Source organism: Ptychodera flava, chromosome 17 (genome assembly GCF_041260155.1).
Source record: "Ptychodera flava strain L36383 chromosome 17, AS_Pfla_20210202, whole genome shotgun sequence".
Taxonomy (NCBI): domain Eukaryota; kingdom Metazoa; phylum Hemichordata; class Enteropneusta; family Ptychoderidae; genus Ptychodera; species Ptychodera flava.
In genome coordinates this window covers 16,504,389-16,521,250 of record NC_091944.1, presented here as the reverse complement: position 1 = coordinate 16,521,250, position 16,862 = coordinate 16,504,389, and the positions used below count along the sequence as shown (strand labels likewise).

General features: G+C 38.2%; 2 protein-coding genes across 2 annotated transcripts in view; one reads left to right on the top strand and one right to left on the bottom strand.

Annotated features, from left to right (window-relative positions):
- Window positions 1-4,801, top strand: part of LOC139115621 (uncharacterized) — a 34,366-nt gene extending 29,565 nt beyond the window's left edge. The window contains exon 6 of the mRNA XM_070677883.1: window positions 1,058-4,801. Within this exon, the coding sequence (XP_070533984.1) occupies window positions 1,058-1,101 (44 nt within the window). The 3' untranslated portion in view covers window positions 1,102-4,801. The remainder of the gene's footprint in view (window positions 1-1,057) is intronic.
- Window positions 4,802-12,456: 7,655 nt separating this feature from the next.
- LOC139115614 (MAP/microtubule affinity-regulating kinase 3-like) lies at window positions 12,457-16,797 on the bottom strand. The gene is made up of 2 exons (XM_070677873.1): window positions 16,591-16,797; window positions 12,457-16,377 (listed from the first exon to the last, which is right to left on the bottom strand). Exon 2 carries the CDS (start codon window positions 16,150-16,152, stop codon window positions 13,921-13,923), a length of 2,232 nt encoding a protein of 743 aa, XP_070533974.1. The 5' UTR covers window positions 16,153-16,377; window positions 16,591-16,797; the 3' UTR covers window positions 12,457-13,920.
- Between the last annotated feature and the right edge of the window lie 65 nt (window positions 16,798-16,862).

The following is a 16,862-nucleotide window of genomic DNA, read 5'->3' as shown; positions in this document are numbered from 1 at the left end:
CAGCAATAATGCATGAACATAAATTTCTGCAACTCTATAAGAATTAAGAAAGCATATAAATATGGGTCGCTTCTCCTCATGAAGTGATCTGAGAGAGGGAATTTAAACTTGAATTTGACCTTGCTGATTCATATAGGTGGTGTATTTGGCCATCTACATGTCTGCTAAATCAGAAAAAGCAAATAAGTATAATTTGATTTGTGATTTGGGAGTAACCTTTTAGCTGGTTGGGTGCATATATGCACAAATCTATCATAAATGCACAAACCTATAGATGGAAGCTATTTTGTGTATGCCTATTAACTCTTTCAATTACCCGTTTGCTCTACTTGCAAGTCCAGCTTTATCATCAGAAAAAATTTGATTACCTGACACCTTAGTTGAGACAACCCTGTTATTTCAAAATTTGCCAAATTGGGATGAAATTTGACATCTGGCGCTATAATGACCAACAATTTGCATACAATTGTAACTAAATTTTGAGTCAGACTAGCCTGGGGTGAAACTTCCTGATGTGTGATTATGGATGATTCAGCCAAGACAAACATTGTGAAAGTACCATTGTCATGCTGAGACAGTTGGTGATCCACTGAGGGCGCTATACAATATCCTGACACAGAGCTGAAGAACTTCATGAATAAACTTTACCTTTAAAAAAAAAAAAAAAATAGATCCAGCAAAGTGTGCCTGGATCTACTCAAATATCCTGCACTGTGGATATTTGAATCCATGGAAAACAGAGACAGAACCGTGGGAAGTAAACCAACAAAACACTTGATGATACCATGACATTTTATTTCACCTTGGATTGCTCTTAATAACCAATAAACGTTCATGTGAGTGTGTTTGCGATGACACAGTCGGAACATAGAGTTGACAATAATTGAAATGTCCTTGCTCAGACAGGAAATGCCGTCATTTGGAAGGAGCGCCCTCGATTGACAGATTTTCCAATCAACTTTGCTGTCTGATGGCTGAAAACTTCATAAACTGTCTGAGCTGACTTCTTTTAATTTCTGACTTAGTTTTCTCTTCAACTTCTTTTTCCCTCTGACAGATGCAGACTCTTTGCTCGTCATACCAAAAATGTACAGGAGCTGATGATGGCAGTTACCATGGAAATAGTGCTGACCCTCAAGTGTTAAATCAGTTAGCCAATGCTTGGAAAACTTCTCATCCTGAACCAGCACAGAGAATTATGTGTTTCATAAGAAGATGCCGTCTCCTTGAATACCAAAATCTTTAATTTCCTTGAGTGAATAAATGATGCCCCTCTAACAAACAAACACACACAAAAACAAACAAACAAACAAACTACATCCACCAAACTGTTTAACAAATCAGCTGATTCAGTAGAGAAAATAACCGAAAATGCAGAAACATGTTGCAATTTTTATAACATGGTAACAACACAACACAACACAGCTATTGTAAAAATGTTTCAATCTCATGAAATCATGGAGTAATTTAACTTACTGGGTGTAAGTTCACTCTTCCTTAACATCTGTTGCTTTTAGATTATCGAAAACTCGATCAATTTATGCACCAGTCAATGAATAAAGCACCCCATCCCATTCAGGGGTCTGTGAGAAATACATCAACTACATGACAAGAAATAAGGATCCTGGGCCTATTATATGCTGTATTACAATTCAACGTTATCTCAGGGGGTATTTATTTTCAATTCATCATTATCCTAGGGGTACCGTATGTTTGTATTTATTTCCCACTGAGGTAGTATGCACAGTGAAAAGCTGAAAGCTTATGCTCAAACTTTCATCGATGAAATAGGTTTTTGAAGATTAAGAGTAAAGTCAGGGCCTAGGGTCACCATGCAAATTTTAATACCAGAGAAAGAAATTGCCCTTAATCTACTGCTGTTTCAAATTCCAAATGGCCACCATTCCTGTGTTAGCTCTATAGGGAAAATTTAAAATTGATTTTCAAAAAAATGAAACTAAATATTTTTTTTACTTTCAAGAACTTCGAAATGAATGCGTTCAAGTGGTAGATCAGAAAAGTATTACAAAATAATTTAGAGTCCAAATATCAGTACCTTAGGCACATTCTACCTTAACCCTTTCACCCCCAGTTCCCTGTATACAGGTCCAACTTGACCATAGAAAACAATGGATTTGGGACAAACCATGGTGGTGAAAGGGTAAAGGTATCGTACTACATACCAGGCAAACACTAATTACCACAAAGAGACGATAGACCGAGGTTCTTCTGTATATGAGGAATATGAGCCCTTCCTTCTGTATATTATATATTACAGCCCAAACAAGGTGCTATGTACTCTTAGAGTGGGTGACCATTTGCCTGACGTCAGGAAGGCAAATAGTCTCCTGCCTTCATCTTGGCTATAATGTTCTTATTACATGCCTCTTTTTCATATAGTTTTCTCTCCAAATGTTTTGGCTTATTTGCAAGTGACAATCATACACTATATTTCCATGTGAGATGAAAATCTGTTAAAAGATAGAATGGTTTTTGTCGTTGAATGGCGCATTGATATATTTAATTGGTTGTTACACGGTTTGACAACTGGGTCCTGCTCTGGAAAGAGCTAACTTTTTAAATTTCCATTGATATATCCATGAAAAAGCTACTGTCCCTTATACCAGCATTGAGGAAACCTGTTTCCCTGTTTTCATTCAAAGTATTCTGTAAGGCTGTCTAACAAAACTCATGAAACTTTCAGAAAGTTCCTGTTTCCTGCAAACAATCATAATTTTCCAGTTTATTGAAACCGTGAAAGAGAATAACAGGTGCCTGAAACCGCCTTTGTCAAATGTATTCAAGTTCATTCTCACTTTCTATACATGTAGCAGATTTGCCTGACTGATAGAAGCAGTATGTATGTACAAATCATTTTGGATTATGGGAAATCTGATATACTGTTCAAAATCAGGAATCAGTAGAACTTTATCAATCACTGCATGTCCTGGCTAGGGGTGGGGTCTTGGGATAATGGGGTTGGCGTGCATTGACTTGTGCGTTGAGCAGAAAGCAATATTTGAATTTTGTGCATTTGAACAACCAAATAGCAGTGTGTCTTACAAATGAAACAAGCAGTGAAGATTGTATGCAAGATTCTTTCTGACATCAGTTTCTGTGATATTTCTTCATATTTTAGTTCAAGTGAGATCTTTGGCACGACAGAGGAAGAGATGTGATATGCATTCAAATGCAGATTTGTGTCATATTGATGATGTGTTTGATACAGCCAGTTTATTTGATAATCAAACACCATCCATGTACAAACATGTGTACTAACACTGCCAATGTTTTGATGAATCTTTTGACAATTAGGGGTGACATCAAAAGTTCAATGTCTGATAAAAAACTTCATTCTTTAAAGTTTTGCACAAACCCCCCCCCCCCCCCCCCCCACCCATGAAACTTAATTGTTGAATGTCGATCAGCGGTTCCCATTATTTCCTTACTGTGATACTTCCACTCATACTTAAGCATACTCAGGATGGGTGATATCGCAAAAGACAACATTTTTCAAATCAATTCAAACACTTATTTTCATTCAAAAAATGTCTTGGTCTGTCACTGTAAATGTAACACCAGTATCAAAGGGTCTTGATTAGCTTTGCCGAAAAAGGAGCAAAAATGCGCAATTACTACACAATTTTATGGAATTTTTAACCAAACCAAAGTAGGATAATGTTATATTGTTTCTGTCAGATAGAAAAAACCCCCCCACACCCAAACTCAAAGAAATAAGATTTTTTCAGACATCAATCTTTTGACATTGTCCCTGAGATTCTGCATATGTTCTCCCCAGGTATTTTTATAGCAAAGTGGCTAATTTGCATAACAATACAATTGTTATGTTAATAAGTTTCTAGTGTTTTACCAAAATTAAAGAATGGTAGCCACTATGCTGTATTGCTCTGGTGAGAAAACCGTGTACATATCTTGTATGTACTTTCCCTGCCACCAACACCAGGCTGCTATTGATACAATATTTTTGCTGGTTTAGGAAGATATAAAATTAACTTTCTCATTAATTGTTACAGGTATATTGTTTAAGTTCAACAGAATTTGAGAACTAGACAAATGAAAACGGTCAAACAAATAGGTGATCGATAAAATATTGCATTAAGTTATTAATATCATCAGTAAGTAGTCAGTGGATGTACACAATGTAAACAAATTTGATATTTTGGGATTTTTTTGTGGTGTACATATATTTTAGTGCTTTAACCCTTTGAGTGCAAAAGTCCATTTTTATCACCTTAATAAAAATTTAACCAACATTTTTTCAAAATTTTTAAAAAATTTTACACAAAAACTGTAGCCAATGAAATGTGATGTCCATTTGGTCTAAACTTATCACAAAATTACAGAAAAATTAATAAGTGGTAAAATGTTGCACTGAAATTTTGGTGGGAAAATTACAGTGCTCAAAGGGTTAAATGACATTTTTACCTAGGCTATAGTAAGCCTATTTTCATCAAAGGGTAGGTTGGACCATACCAATAGGCACTCGGGGTAACAGGGTATTATTTTATTGGTTAAATCTATACATCAGGTCTGTTTTGATTTACTTTAACAGTTTCAGTCTAGTAGTAAAAAGACTTGTAAAGTCTTGTTTGATTTGCTTTTAGAAATTATTTCAGAGAAATTGTGAATGTTGCATATGCAGTGTTTCAAATACTACACAATGCAATCATTATCGTATAAAAGGACAATTGATGTCAACATGTTAGTTTGGAACAATGCTCACACATGAGCAATTCTCGGGGGAGGAAAGTTTTCTCACATAAAACTCACTTTCAAAAGATTTTGATGTTGACTCTTTCATTTCTTGTGGTATGTACAGTTGTTGGGTTTTTTGTTCATCTTCTGAAATTTGGTATAGGTTTTTATTTTGGCATCTGCACATCTTTATAGAGTTCTGTCATCCCAGATTGTGGTTTATGCTTGGTTAGGTAATTTCTAAAATTCTACTGCTGTAATGCATGTGTTCATGCCACTCATTCAAGTCTCATGAAACAAACCGTGCCATTGATGTCTTTTTCAAGAGTGTAACGAAGTGTAATCTGATGGTACTTGTGTACAGATTTCTAGTTCACCAATATGAGAGCAAAGGGGATCGCAATGTGCCATGATGCAGTGTGTGTGTATCATAATGCTGCTGCCCCAAGTAACTCATAGCATGATTTCTATCAGGGAAGAAAGTGTACACTAATGTATCTTATTTGGCCTACTGAAATCAAACCTGTTGTACATACCAAGTTGCGTTTATTCACTCTGTGACATGGCTAAAGCAGATATACTTTGACAAACTATTATTTGAAGTGTGAGAGGTTGATATTCTTTCAAAGTTTAAATATTTTCAGTGATTTATCAAAATGTTCTTGTTTGTTTATCACATTTAATAATGGAATGTCAGCAGCACTGTACAATTTGTGGCACCAATGGTACTCATCCATGAAAGGTAATGGTGAAACATACCTGCTTACATGGATAAATGCCTGACTTTATGATGACTGCATGGAGGTATACTTTATACTGTATGGAGGTCAACGGTTGCTAAGGGGAATTTGTTGTAACTGATAATATGGATTTGTGTACTTTTATGTCAAAGCAAATACAAAGAAATGTAATGTGATTGTGACAGATGCCAGTCACTAGCCATTGTGATGTCACGGAAGTGCAAATGAGTCTTGCAATATTTTAAATGTTTTAGCGATTCAAAATTACGTCAAACACATTTATATTGTAGACAAGACCCTTCTACATCCCTCACGCATGGATTAGGAGGCCATTTCAATTTACCCACTTTGAATTAGCAAATATCCAATTTGTAACCTACATACACTCTCTCAAATCTGTGACAAAGATTTTCAAAAAAAATCAATGCTTATTGATGTTTTTCAAAGAGTTGGTTAAAATTCTACCAAATTCACACCAGTTGGATCAAAATCGACCAATCTTACAGGTTTTAATACATATAATTAGAGAACTAAAATATGAAGACCCATAGAGTGTCATGTAGCTGTATTGAATGGGAAATAGCTAAATCACTTTTGAAACGTCTTGAGTATCAGCAACCGTGCACGCATTAAATCTACATGTATCAATCATACATTAATCAAATTTGGTATCATACCTACATCACAGCGTACTATGCTACCAGACATTTTTAAATCATGTCAAGCTTCCTTTTGTGAGTTGCGCTGTTGCATCCATACTCTGCAGAACAATCTGCCATCTTTGTGTCATATTGTCTCTAAAATTGACTGAAAATTTTACAACCGACGGTCATGCATGATTGTCACGTTCAACATTATTGGTTGTGCCATGCTGGTAGTTGTCAAATTTCAGTAGCTAATGAACATCAATATAAAGTAACACTCTGTGTCAAATTAATGGCATCTTATTGTGTACATCAACTGTCATGAATTTGTCATTTTGCAGCTAAAAAACGAGATGGTTTTGAAAAGAGCAATAAATTTTTTCTTGAACAGGTTACAAGCCATGTCTTCATTCTGTGAGGTGTGTTAAGGCAGTATGGATATCATACGTGTTACATGACGAGGACACTGATGCTGTCAGTGACTGATGCAAAATAAAAACCGCTTGCTGGTAACTTGACCTACTTTGACCCTGCTGTAAAGCCCTAACCCTACTTTTTAATTTTCATGTACAGGCACATTAATTTGCCAGTCTTCTTTTGATTAGAGCGATCAAAACCCCCAAAAAAGGTTCTAAGTAACCTCTTTTAAAGACATACAACAACTTATAATTTTTTTTCTCATGGACTTATGGGGAATAACAGTTTGCATAAAAAAGACCTTGGGTACAGGAAGAAAAACCAGTCATCGTTGATGACACAGTCCCCACTTGTTAATGGGTGCTTTGATTACAGGTCCTCAGAGAGGATAGAGTCCTCTTCATTAGGTCTGTGATAAAAATACTTTTGAATAAATTCACTTGATACATGTCTGAGTTGTAGTTCAGGACATGAAAAAATCGTAATAAAATGGCCACATGGTGGCCATATTGGATCGAATCACAAAACAAATCAATGTGCATATGTATGACATAGGTCAATGTCCTTGTACCAACTTTGAATAAATTTGTTTGATACATGTCTGAGTTATGGTTCTGGACATGAAAAAACGTAATAAAATGGCCACACGGCGGCCATATTGGATCGTATCACAAAACAAGTCAATGTGCATGTGTATGACATAGGTTGATGTCCTTGTACCAAGTTTGAATAAAATTGGTTGAGATATGCCTGAGTTATGGCACTGTACATGAAAAAATCATAACAAAATGGCCGCACGGCAGCCATATTGGATCGTATCACAAAACAAATTGATGTGCATAGCTATGACATTGGTCAATGTCCTTGTACCAACTTTGAATAAAATCTGTAGAAACATGCCTGAGTAATGGCTCTGTACATGAAAAAATCGTAATAAAATGGCCGCCTGGCGGCCATATTGGATCGTATCACAAAACAAATTGACGTGCATATGTATGACATAGGTCAGTGTCCTTGTACAAATTTTGAATAAAATCGGTTGAGATATGCCTGAGTTATGGCTCTGTACATGAAAAAATCGTAACAAAATGGCCGCATGGTGGCCATATTGGATCGTATCACAAAAAATTGACGTGCATATCTATGACATTGGTCAATGTCCTTGTACCAACTTTGAATAAAATCAGTTGAAACATGCCTGAATTATGGCTCTGTACATGAAAAAATCGTAATAAAATGGCCGCCTGGCAGCCATATTGGATCGTATCACAAAACAAATTGACATGCATCTGTATGACATATGAAGTAATCCTTGTACCAAGTTTGAATGAAATCGCTTAAGGCATCTCTGAGATATCTGCGTGAACGGACGGCACGCACACACGCACGGACATGACCAAACCTATAAGTCCCCCGGACGGTGTCCGTGGCGACTAAAAACCAGATATGGTTCAGGCTGAATGTATACAAAACCTAAACTTGCGGGGTAACAGCTTTGTGTGGTGGAATGTATCGCGTTACCAAGGATTTTTAAGTATTTTTAGCATTTGTGATACCGTGACATAAATTCTACTGAGTGCAGCACAGTCCAAAGGGTAGACGGAAAGATGGATGAATAACGGTACATTGCAAGCTCCCATTTGCATAACATAAAGTCATGTAATTTTCTGAACGTACAATGTGTCAGGCTTTGGTAATTCTTCTTCAAGGGAAAACCTGAGCAGGCTAGGAATTCCTAAGCTTTATTAATACTTGCAATATCACAACACAGTCGTAAGTATAAAGTATTGCTGCACATATTTATTGATACAAAATGATCACACACCAACTGAAAAGGTTGCCTGTTACACAAAATTTTGAACATTACAAAAGGAAAGGAGAAAAAAAATTTACTTTGGCAGAGATAGTGGCTATGATGGGAAAGAGAATACAAAATCCACCAGCTTCAAATATTGTTCTCTTTTCTGCACAAATATGTCATTTTTTTGGAGTAGGTACCATTCTGAAAGGGTTGAAAGCAAAAACTAAAGCAGCTATTTAGAACGGATGAAAAATGTTCTTGCTGAGTCATCGGAGATTTTTTACACGGATATGGTGAAATGCGGTAGGCAGTGTAGTAAAACACTTGGAACGTAGAGTGTGCGGTTGTCTGTTGTCATCTTATCGTGCATCGAATACCACCACTGGAAGATGAGTCAAGGAAACACATACATAATCACTTTTACATATCGCTACTACATATCATGTGGAACTTCATGGTCAGAAATTGTATCAGTATACAGAAATAATTAGATTGTTACTGCAAATGACACCAACATATTTTCTGAATCTCAGAGTTTTCGAAAGGATGGCTGCCACCTCATGGTTTCTAAAATGGGCAAAGCTGTTGCATCTCCCACTGCATGGGTACTCAAGTGTATAAATGTCCATTTACACGAACAAATAACCAGTTATTGCGATTGTTGAGAGAACTCTTTCCTGCCAGATGTAGTGATATTATACAACTGGAGGTACATTTGACTTCAGTGTGCATCTTGTCTGTATATATCAAACAGTTGTGCACTGGCAGTATAATCTGTGTGGTCACGGCTTGAAAAAGGCATGAAAAGTTACCGCCCGCTCAATTTGAATGACATTTTGGAGCAATTTGATAACTCAGTTCACAAAGACCAGCAACACACAATGCTGTCTCTGCTTTCAAGAAACATTTGACCTGCAAGTTCAATTACGACAGTCAGGAAGTGAAGTGATTCACAGATTGGCAACACCTCTCTGCACTGCTGTAACAATGTTATTGGTACAGTGACCATGGCTGGTTATCTATGCTGCATATAATGACTTCACACAATTGTTTTCGCTGTAATAAAATTAACACATTGTTGGGATGGGCAAGATAATGATTTCTAAGGCTGTTACTCATGATGGTAATTTCACTGAAATAATATAACTTGAAATGTATTTGTCCTTCAGACGCCCATTTTCACACAACCCCTCCTGGTCACTAGATTGAATGTCCTGTTCTAGAATCTCGGATTATAACCAGGAAGGTTTGAGTACAAAGCAAACAATGTAAATTTACACTGAAAATCATTGTTTATTTACTTAATTTTGCCATTTTCTGCTCTACTGTCTATGATTTGGCTTTACTGTCTGAGTGAGGGAAGGGCACGACCTGGTATAACCTCTATATTTAGCCTGATTTGTGACAATCGGGGTCAAGGGCAAGGGCAGGAAAGGGTTTTAAATTACCATGGATTTGTGACACCATATATAATTTGGCGTAAAGTAACTTAGCAAGACTCCGTTTTCACACACTCTTATTAAGTCAAACAGTCAGACGGGACAGAAATTTGTTTATGTAGATTGGCATGAATACTGAATATTGAGGTGGTTTTTTTTCAAAATTGCTGCAAAATATTGAAATTTAAATAAAGAAAGTAGACTTGACCTTCAATGCTGAAATATTTCATACCAGAATGCTTGATGAAAGGGGAGAGTAACAGTATTCACTTTTTGTACAGACATATTTATTTGTGCGATGTTTGATATTGAAAAGGATACTTCTTTTAGTTCTCTTCTTGTACATGATTCTGTAACCACATTCACGACATCTTATTGGATCTCTAGCCTTGATTTCATTCTCATGGTGACATTCTGAAAAATAAAAGATAATGATAATAAATAAATTAAAAAATACATAAATAATTAAATTTAATATATGAATTAATAAATAACTCCATAATGGCAATGATTTGATTGTGAATAATACACATATCACCAAAACTATGTTTTACTGATGATGGCTGACATAAAAAAGTTACTGCTCAACACAGTTATCTGTGAAATAACTCAGAGTTCAAAATGGGAAAATGTTATTTATGAGTGATTCAAATGAAATCAGATTCCTATATCACTGGCAGGTAGGTACACTTGATGGAAACATCATTCATGTCACTGGAGTTCTTGACAGGGTTAGGACATCAAAGTACATCATGGAGAGTTCAGTACGGTTTTACTGTTTGGCTAACACCACTGCATTGATAACACACACTGTCCCTGGGGAGCTCACAGTGACATAGGAACCCCATTAACATTTATCAGCTAAGCCGGCCTTACACTGTAAACGTTAGTGCAGTGACATGACAGTGACAATAAAATTTGAAAGGCACAATGGCTTTGTTCTGAACCTCTTTTTTGATATAATTATGCAGCACCCCAAATCTAAAAATAGAAACATTGATTAATCCAAGGCACGCATCAGTGTTAATATAACATTCAGCGAGTTGAATAAAAAGAACACACGATGAATTAACGGTATTATTATCAAAACATCTTGCTGGCTATTAAAATATTTATTTAAGATGGGAAAGTGATCGGTTCTTACCTCCACATATGTATACCATTGCCTGCCTGCCTTCTCGACCACCTTCCTCCTTCTTAGGTGTGGCTGACGGATCCATGTGGAAAAACTACATGCAGAAGACAGAGAAAGCTTCTCAACTGTCTGACATCTTTACATCATTAACATGTCATCCCATCAAGCGGAGACAAAAATCTCTTTTAGATCAGCTGGTATGCTTTGCTCGGTTTCAACCCTTTCAAAATGCTCCTACAGTCGGGCTGAATCCTATTTTCTGCAGAAAAGTTAAGACTTCTACACAGGGAAACGGGGTTTAAAGAGTCACAGTGTGCAACAAATATCTTATTTTTTTCCCTGCGGGCTCTCCTGCCACGCTGTCTTTCTGTCTAGGTACCAGCACTGAAGTTTCAAATTTAGCATTGCTGCCGACTGGTTCATATTGGTTGATGCATGCAAACATTCAAATGGAAATATCAGCAATTTTTATAGAAACAACATCAAGAGGCAGCCTGGATATTTCTCCGGTATCTATAAGGAAAGACAGTTTGCGGAGATTGGTGGTCCATGTAGGCTACTATGTCCATGGTGGGCCTGCATAAGACAGTGCTCCATCAATGGTCTACAACAATTTTTATTTCCTTGGTGTTATGAAGGTTAATCACATGCAAATTTTATGCTAAACAGGCGTTACAAACTCAAATGGCAAAAATCTTGTAAATGCAGAAAAATGCTCAAGATCAGCGGCTATTTACAAATGTGGGTTTCACAGTCACTACAGGGGACCATGGAGGGCAGCAGCTCCATGAAGACACAGAGTGGCTAGTGGACGTAGGCCTTCAACTAAATGGACTTCAACTAAAAAAAGGCAAAGTCCACTTCCAATGTCCTTGGAATTTCCCTGAAAACACAGATACGGAAGAAAGTGGGTCAACATATATGACAATAACAAAGGATTCAAATTGCTAGGCAACGATTGCTACAGGGAATGTGTAATATCCATGAAAATACGGATTTTTGTAGCTGTTTGTTAGCACACAAAAGATAAATGTTGTTTGAGGGCTTTTTAGCCGCAAGGCTACAGAATGTCACAGATAGGCACACAAGTTTAGCACAATTTTAAAAATGCTTCTGCGACTCAAAATTTTGCCAAGAACATCTGCATCTTGTGCCCAACATTCTGCTACATATATCCAGCATGGATTTGGATGCCCATCTTTATATAATGGTTTAAGTAAGCAAGTGTACATTTTTATAATTTTTGTGGAAATTGAGATGTTCTGAAAACCCACACGGCATTTCTAAACAATACATGCTGTGTATTCTCAGGCGTCCAAAAGTTCACAAAATCTGAGTTAAAATTGACAGATTTGAGTTACATAAATAGCATCAGGACTCAAAACGAGTAGAACGAGCTGTGCAAATGGTTTGAATCTGCAGTGCTCCTTTGGAACATCGTGAGCATAAGCAACCGTTGCCTGCACTGAATCCCTTGGAATCACCGTCAAAGATACACTGACAGCTACTACATGCGACTCAAATGACATGTGACAGAAATAAACAATTTTCCACGCAAGTCACGAGAGTTTGGCATTGGTGTGTAAGATACAATGCAAAGGATTGGGGCTTTAATAAAAATAAAAAGAACAAATTGAACATTTGAAGTGAAACTCATGATTTTTTTTATGTACAAAACGCAAGAAATATGGAGAAATACACCCTTTCTGTTTGGTTTTTTTTTTTCCTAAAAGATCGTGGTGATGTTGAATACATGACAGACGAGGAACAATCATAATGATCTGCCACCCATGTACACTAACAACTGTGGAAATGCACCTGGCAAATGATAGAGTAGCGTTTCCTAATATGTGCAGCTAGTTCTCATTGTGAATTTATAATGAATTTTCAGAAATTTCTTTAACCACTTGGAGCCCTTGAATAGCACTTCTACTTGACAAAAGTACAAACTATACTTCGTGGGAGAAAGCGATTGGCGCTGTTTTCAAAAGGATTTCATAAAAATTACTATACTTACAAGTTACATTACGTTTTTTTGTCCTTTTTATGTTTTCGCTGTCTGGTTCGAAATTATTAAAAGATGCTACAGTATGCATATTCCTAATAAAGGTTCATATTAATTATTTTAGTATCATTAGTTCTTACAGGAAAGTCTGACAAAGAGGATTTGACATAATTGATAAAGGTATAAATTACGGACAAGTCAGTACAGAAACTGACAAAATTCACAATATATTGACGGCATCCTGAGCACTCTGAATCTGGATCGCAGGCTTCATTTATGTTTTACAAGTTCGTGCCTGCGAAAGGGAAATATATATATATATATATATAGCAAAAAAAATGTGAGCTAAAAATCATTACAGAAGACATGCACTCCGCAGTGCCTGTTGGCTGGGTGCTGGATGAGCCGAATTGGTCTTGCAGAACCAACACTGATTAGAGATCCACCATACTGGGTACAGTACATAGGTATTTGGTCCGACATCCTATTCATAGATATCTGTGGTCTTCGTGAACAAAGTCAGGTTTGATTGCAAGGCAACGGTTAATGCGACGGTTACCTTGTGGAAAGTCTGATCATATTTATCATTTCTCAAAAAAAAAAATAAATAGCAGTAAATAGCAAACCATGTTCACAAATGGCACAAAATATGAAACATGAGGACTGGGGGGGAGAAGTGCTGTGAAGGGTAACAAACTCTAAAACACTGAATGTAATATAAAGTCCAAGGCCTAAAAGTTTGAGTTATTGCAAGCTGAAGCTATCTGTGTCCACTGTCGTTTTCAGTGTAACAAAAAAAATTTACCCTTCATACATTACCACCAGTGTGCCCCCTAAACCAATTTGACGTGCCATCGACTGACAAGTGTTCTCTTTGAATGAAGAAAATTTCACATATTTTACATGTATTGGTATAGGGCTGACTCATGCAAATTTCAAGACATTTCTAAATTGACTCACAGAGTTTTGAAAATCTGAAATGATTTCGGGCACACTGATCACCACATGAACTTATAAAGGTGTTCATAATTTGAGTTCGTTTGCAATTTTAGAAGCAATGTTTTTGAAGCCAATTGATGTTCCTGATATTCGCTTGAAGCGAACCCCGTTTAAAGATAACCTCGGCAATTTACAGACTTCCATTTCCCACTGTACCAGATTCTCTCCATGGCCATCGCCATGGACACAGAATAGCAAGTATTTTTCACGTTGCTCATAATCAACACTGTTGGCGTCTAACACTCTTCTAATTTCATGCATCATGTCATTGGGGTCCATAGAACTTGTCGTCTTCATACTCCAGGTGAAGCGCAGGGACCGTGGCTTCACCACGTCATCAGCACCGCCGACCATTGGTGACCTCTTGCTGAACTTCGATGAGAGCTTGCTGAAGAGGGACAGATGAGAATTTTTGGCTCTCTCTGCTGATGATGCATCCGGTGCCATGGTAGGTGAAGCTGGTGGGCCGTTGAATCTTGCATGGTGTCTTTCCCTTGTCTGGCCGCTGTGAAACGTACTGCGATTGGCGGAGCCCCTGGGAAATCTTGCATGGCTGCTGGTCACAGTCGGTGAGGGAAGGAAGTGATGCCTGTTGCCCGGTGCGGTACTTGGTCTGGTGTCGTAACTGTCATCGATTGGTGGTAGTGCCATGCGAGTTGATGGATGCCCTGATGTCGAAGCAGACTTCTGATGTCTTGGTCTGATAGAGCTTGACGTATGTACCGAAGGTGGAACATCAATGCTGTCGCTTTGTCCGTTGGTTTTGTCTGGTGTTAGAGCTCTCTCTCCGTAGACATAGGTATTCCTCCTTGTCATTCCAGGTGGCAGAACACTATTCTTCTTGGAGGCTTTAGGTGTTGAAGATTTCTTCCTCGATGGAATTTCGGATTTGTTTGGATTACCAGCACTCCCCATGGTTTCTCTGTGACCGCCTACAGCACCATGCCCGCCAGATCTATGACGCCCGCCAGATGTCCCTATATTTTCTTTGAGACCGTCGTCCACCGCCGAACGTTTACTGTAGGAACTAGATGTGGAACTTGGTGCGTGGGAACCATGTGAGGTAGACTGACTGGTGACTGATGCTGACATATCACTCGATGGCCGGTGTTTCAGCGACAGACTGCTGCCTGATTGTGAGTCACCTCCCTCCAACGCTGATTTCTGACGACCTAGGAGTAAGTATGTTGCCATAACTTCATCATACTTGTACTGCGATAAGGAGTCTTCGATTTGTTTCCTGGTATATCCCATTCCTAACATGATGTCTATTCGTTTTATATCGTTAAAGTCCGAATCTGGCTCTTTGTAGGGTTTCAGGTCATCATCTTCATAACCGACATTCATCCACTTGTCTTTCATTATGGACTCCAAGCTTGCTCTCTTGAGCGGATTCAAAACGAGAAACCGCTTGAGAAGATTCTCGCAATCCGTCGACATGTAGAAAGGGATACGATACCTTCCACGCAGAACTCTTTCCCGCAATTCCTTCAAATTTTGTCCATCAAAGGGGAGTGAGCCACTGACAAGTGTGTACAGGATAACGCCTAAACTCCAGACATCGACTTCAGGACCGTCGTATTTTTTACCTTGAAATAATTCCGGTGCTGCATATGGAGGGCTGCCACAAAATGTGTCCAACTTACTGCCAGGAGTAAATTCATTGCTAAAGCCAAAGTCCGCGATTTTTATATTCATGTCGCCATCCAGCAGTAAATTTTCTGCCTTCAAGTCCCTATGCACTACATGTTTTTGATGACAATACTGCACTGCTGAAACTATCTGTCGAAATTTTGCCCTCGCTTCTTTCTCCTTCATTCTACCGTGTGCGACCAAATAATCAAAAACTTCCCCACCGCTGGCATATTCCATGACAAGGTATAGAGTTTTCTCTGTTTCAATAACTTCAAATAATTTAACTATATTAGGGTGATCAAGTAATTTCATGATTCTAACTTCACGATGAACCTTCTGAAGACTGCTTGGATTCAGTTGTGTCTTGTCAATGATTTTGATGGCAACCTCCTTCCCGGTCGGTAGATGTTTGGCTAGTTTCACTTTAGCGAAATTTCCTTTACCGATTGTTTTCAGGAGCCGGTATTTGCCAATATGAGGTTGCTCGTCGCCAGTATTCCGATCACGGTTTCTACTTGATCGACTTGACGTGTTCGAGTCGTCACGATGGTGATGATGACGGTGGCGACCATGATGGTCGCGATCCTCATGAACTGTTTGCAGCGCCGGGCGAGTGGACATGTTGGATCGGATATCAATAGATTGGATTTCCGGACAAGTATCTTTAAACACCCTTATAGCTCTCACAAACTATATATGTTACTTCGCCACATAGCGCCTCCGTTGTTGTTTGTCTTGTCAGCAATCAATGAAATGGGGTTCGGCAGAGCTCACACTCACCGAAACGGCCCCTGCGAAATAATAATGTTCCTGTCTCGTTCTTCTATATCAAACTCCGGGACAGGCCTGTTGAGACAAACAAAACTGTATTCGTTGTGCATTGGTGTCCATCCAGATAAATGGGGTGATTTTATCTAGATCGCAACGGTAGCAGTCCTGAAGATCGCCGAAAATTCAAGGTTATAACCATACTACAAAAATGTATTTCTCCAAATTGAAAACAAGATGGCGGACGCCGACGATTCTTCGGTGATTCACAAATTTACATGATGTGCCTACCTCAAGATACTTGAACGTCGAGGAACAAAAATCTGGCCGCCTGCACACTTATGGCCGCGTACACCGTTGATATGAAGTGTGTGATTTGATTTTCAGATGTAAAGTTCCAACAGAAAGACAGTCCTGGCGATTTTTGGGCTTGGTTTTGCACACATTCACGGCAAAACGCGACGCGTGTCGTAGCGGAAGCAAGGTGAAGTGTGCCCTCAACGATATGGTATATATTAAAACCAGTTGTTTTCTCAAACACCGTATAAAAATTGCTCGAAAAT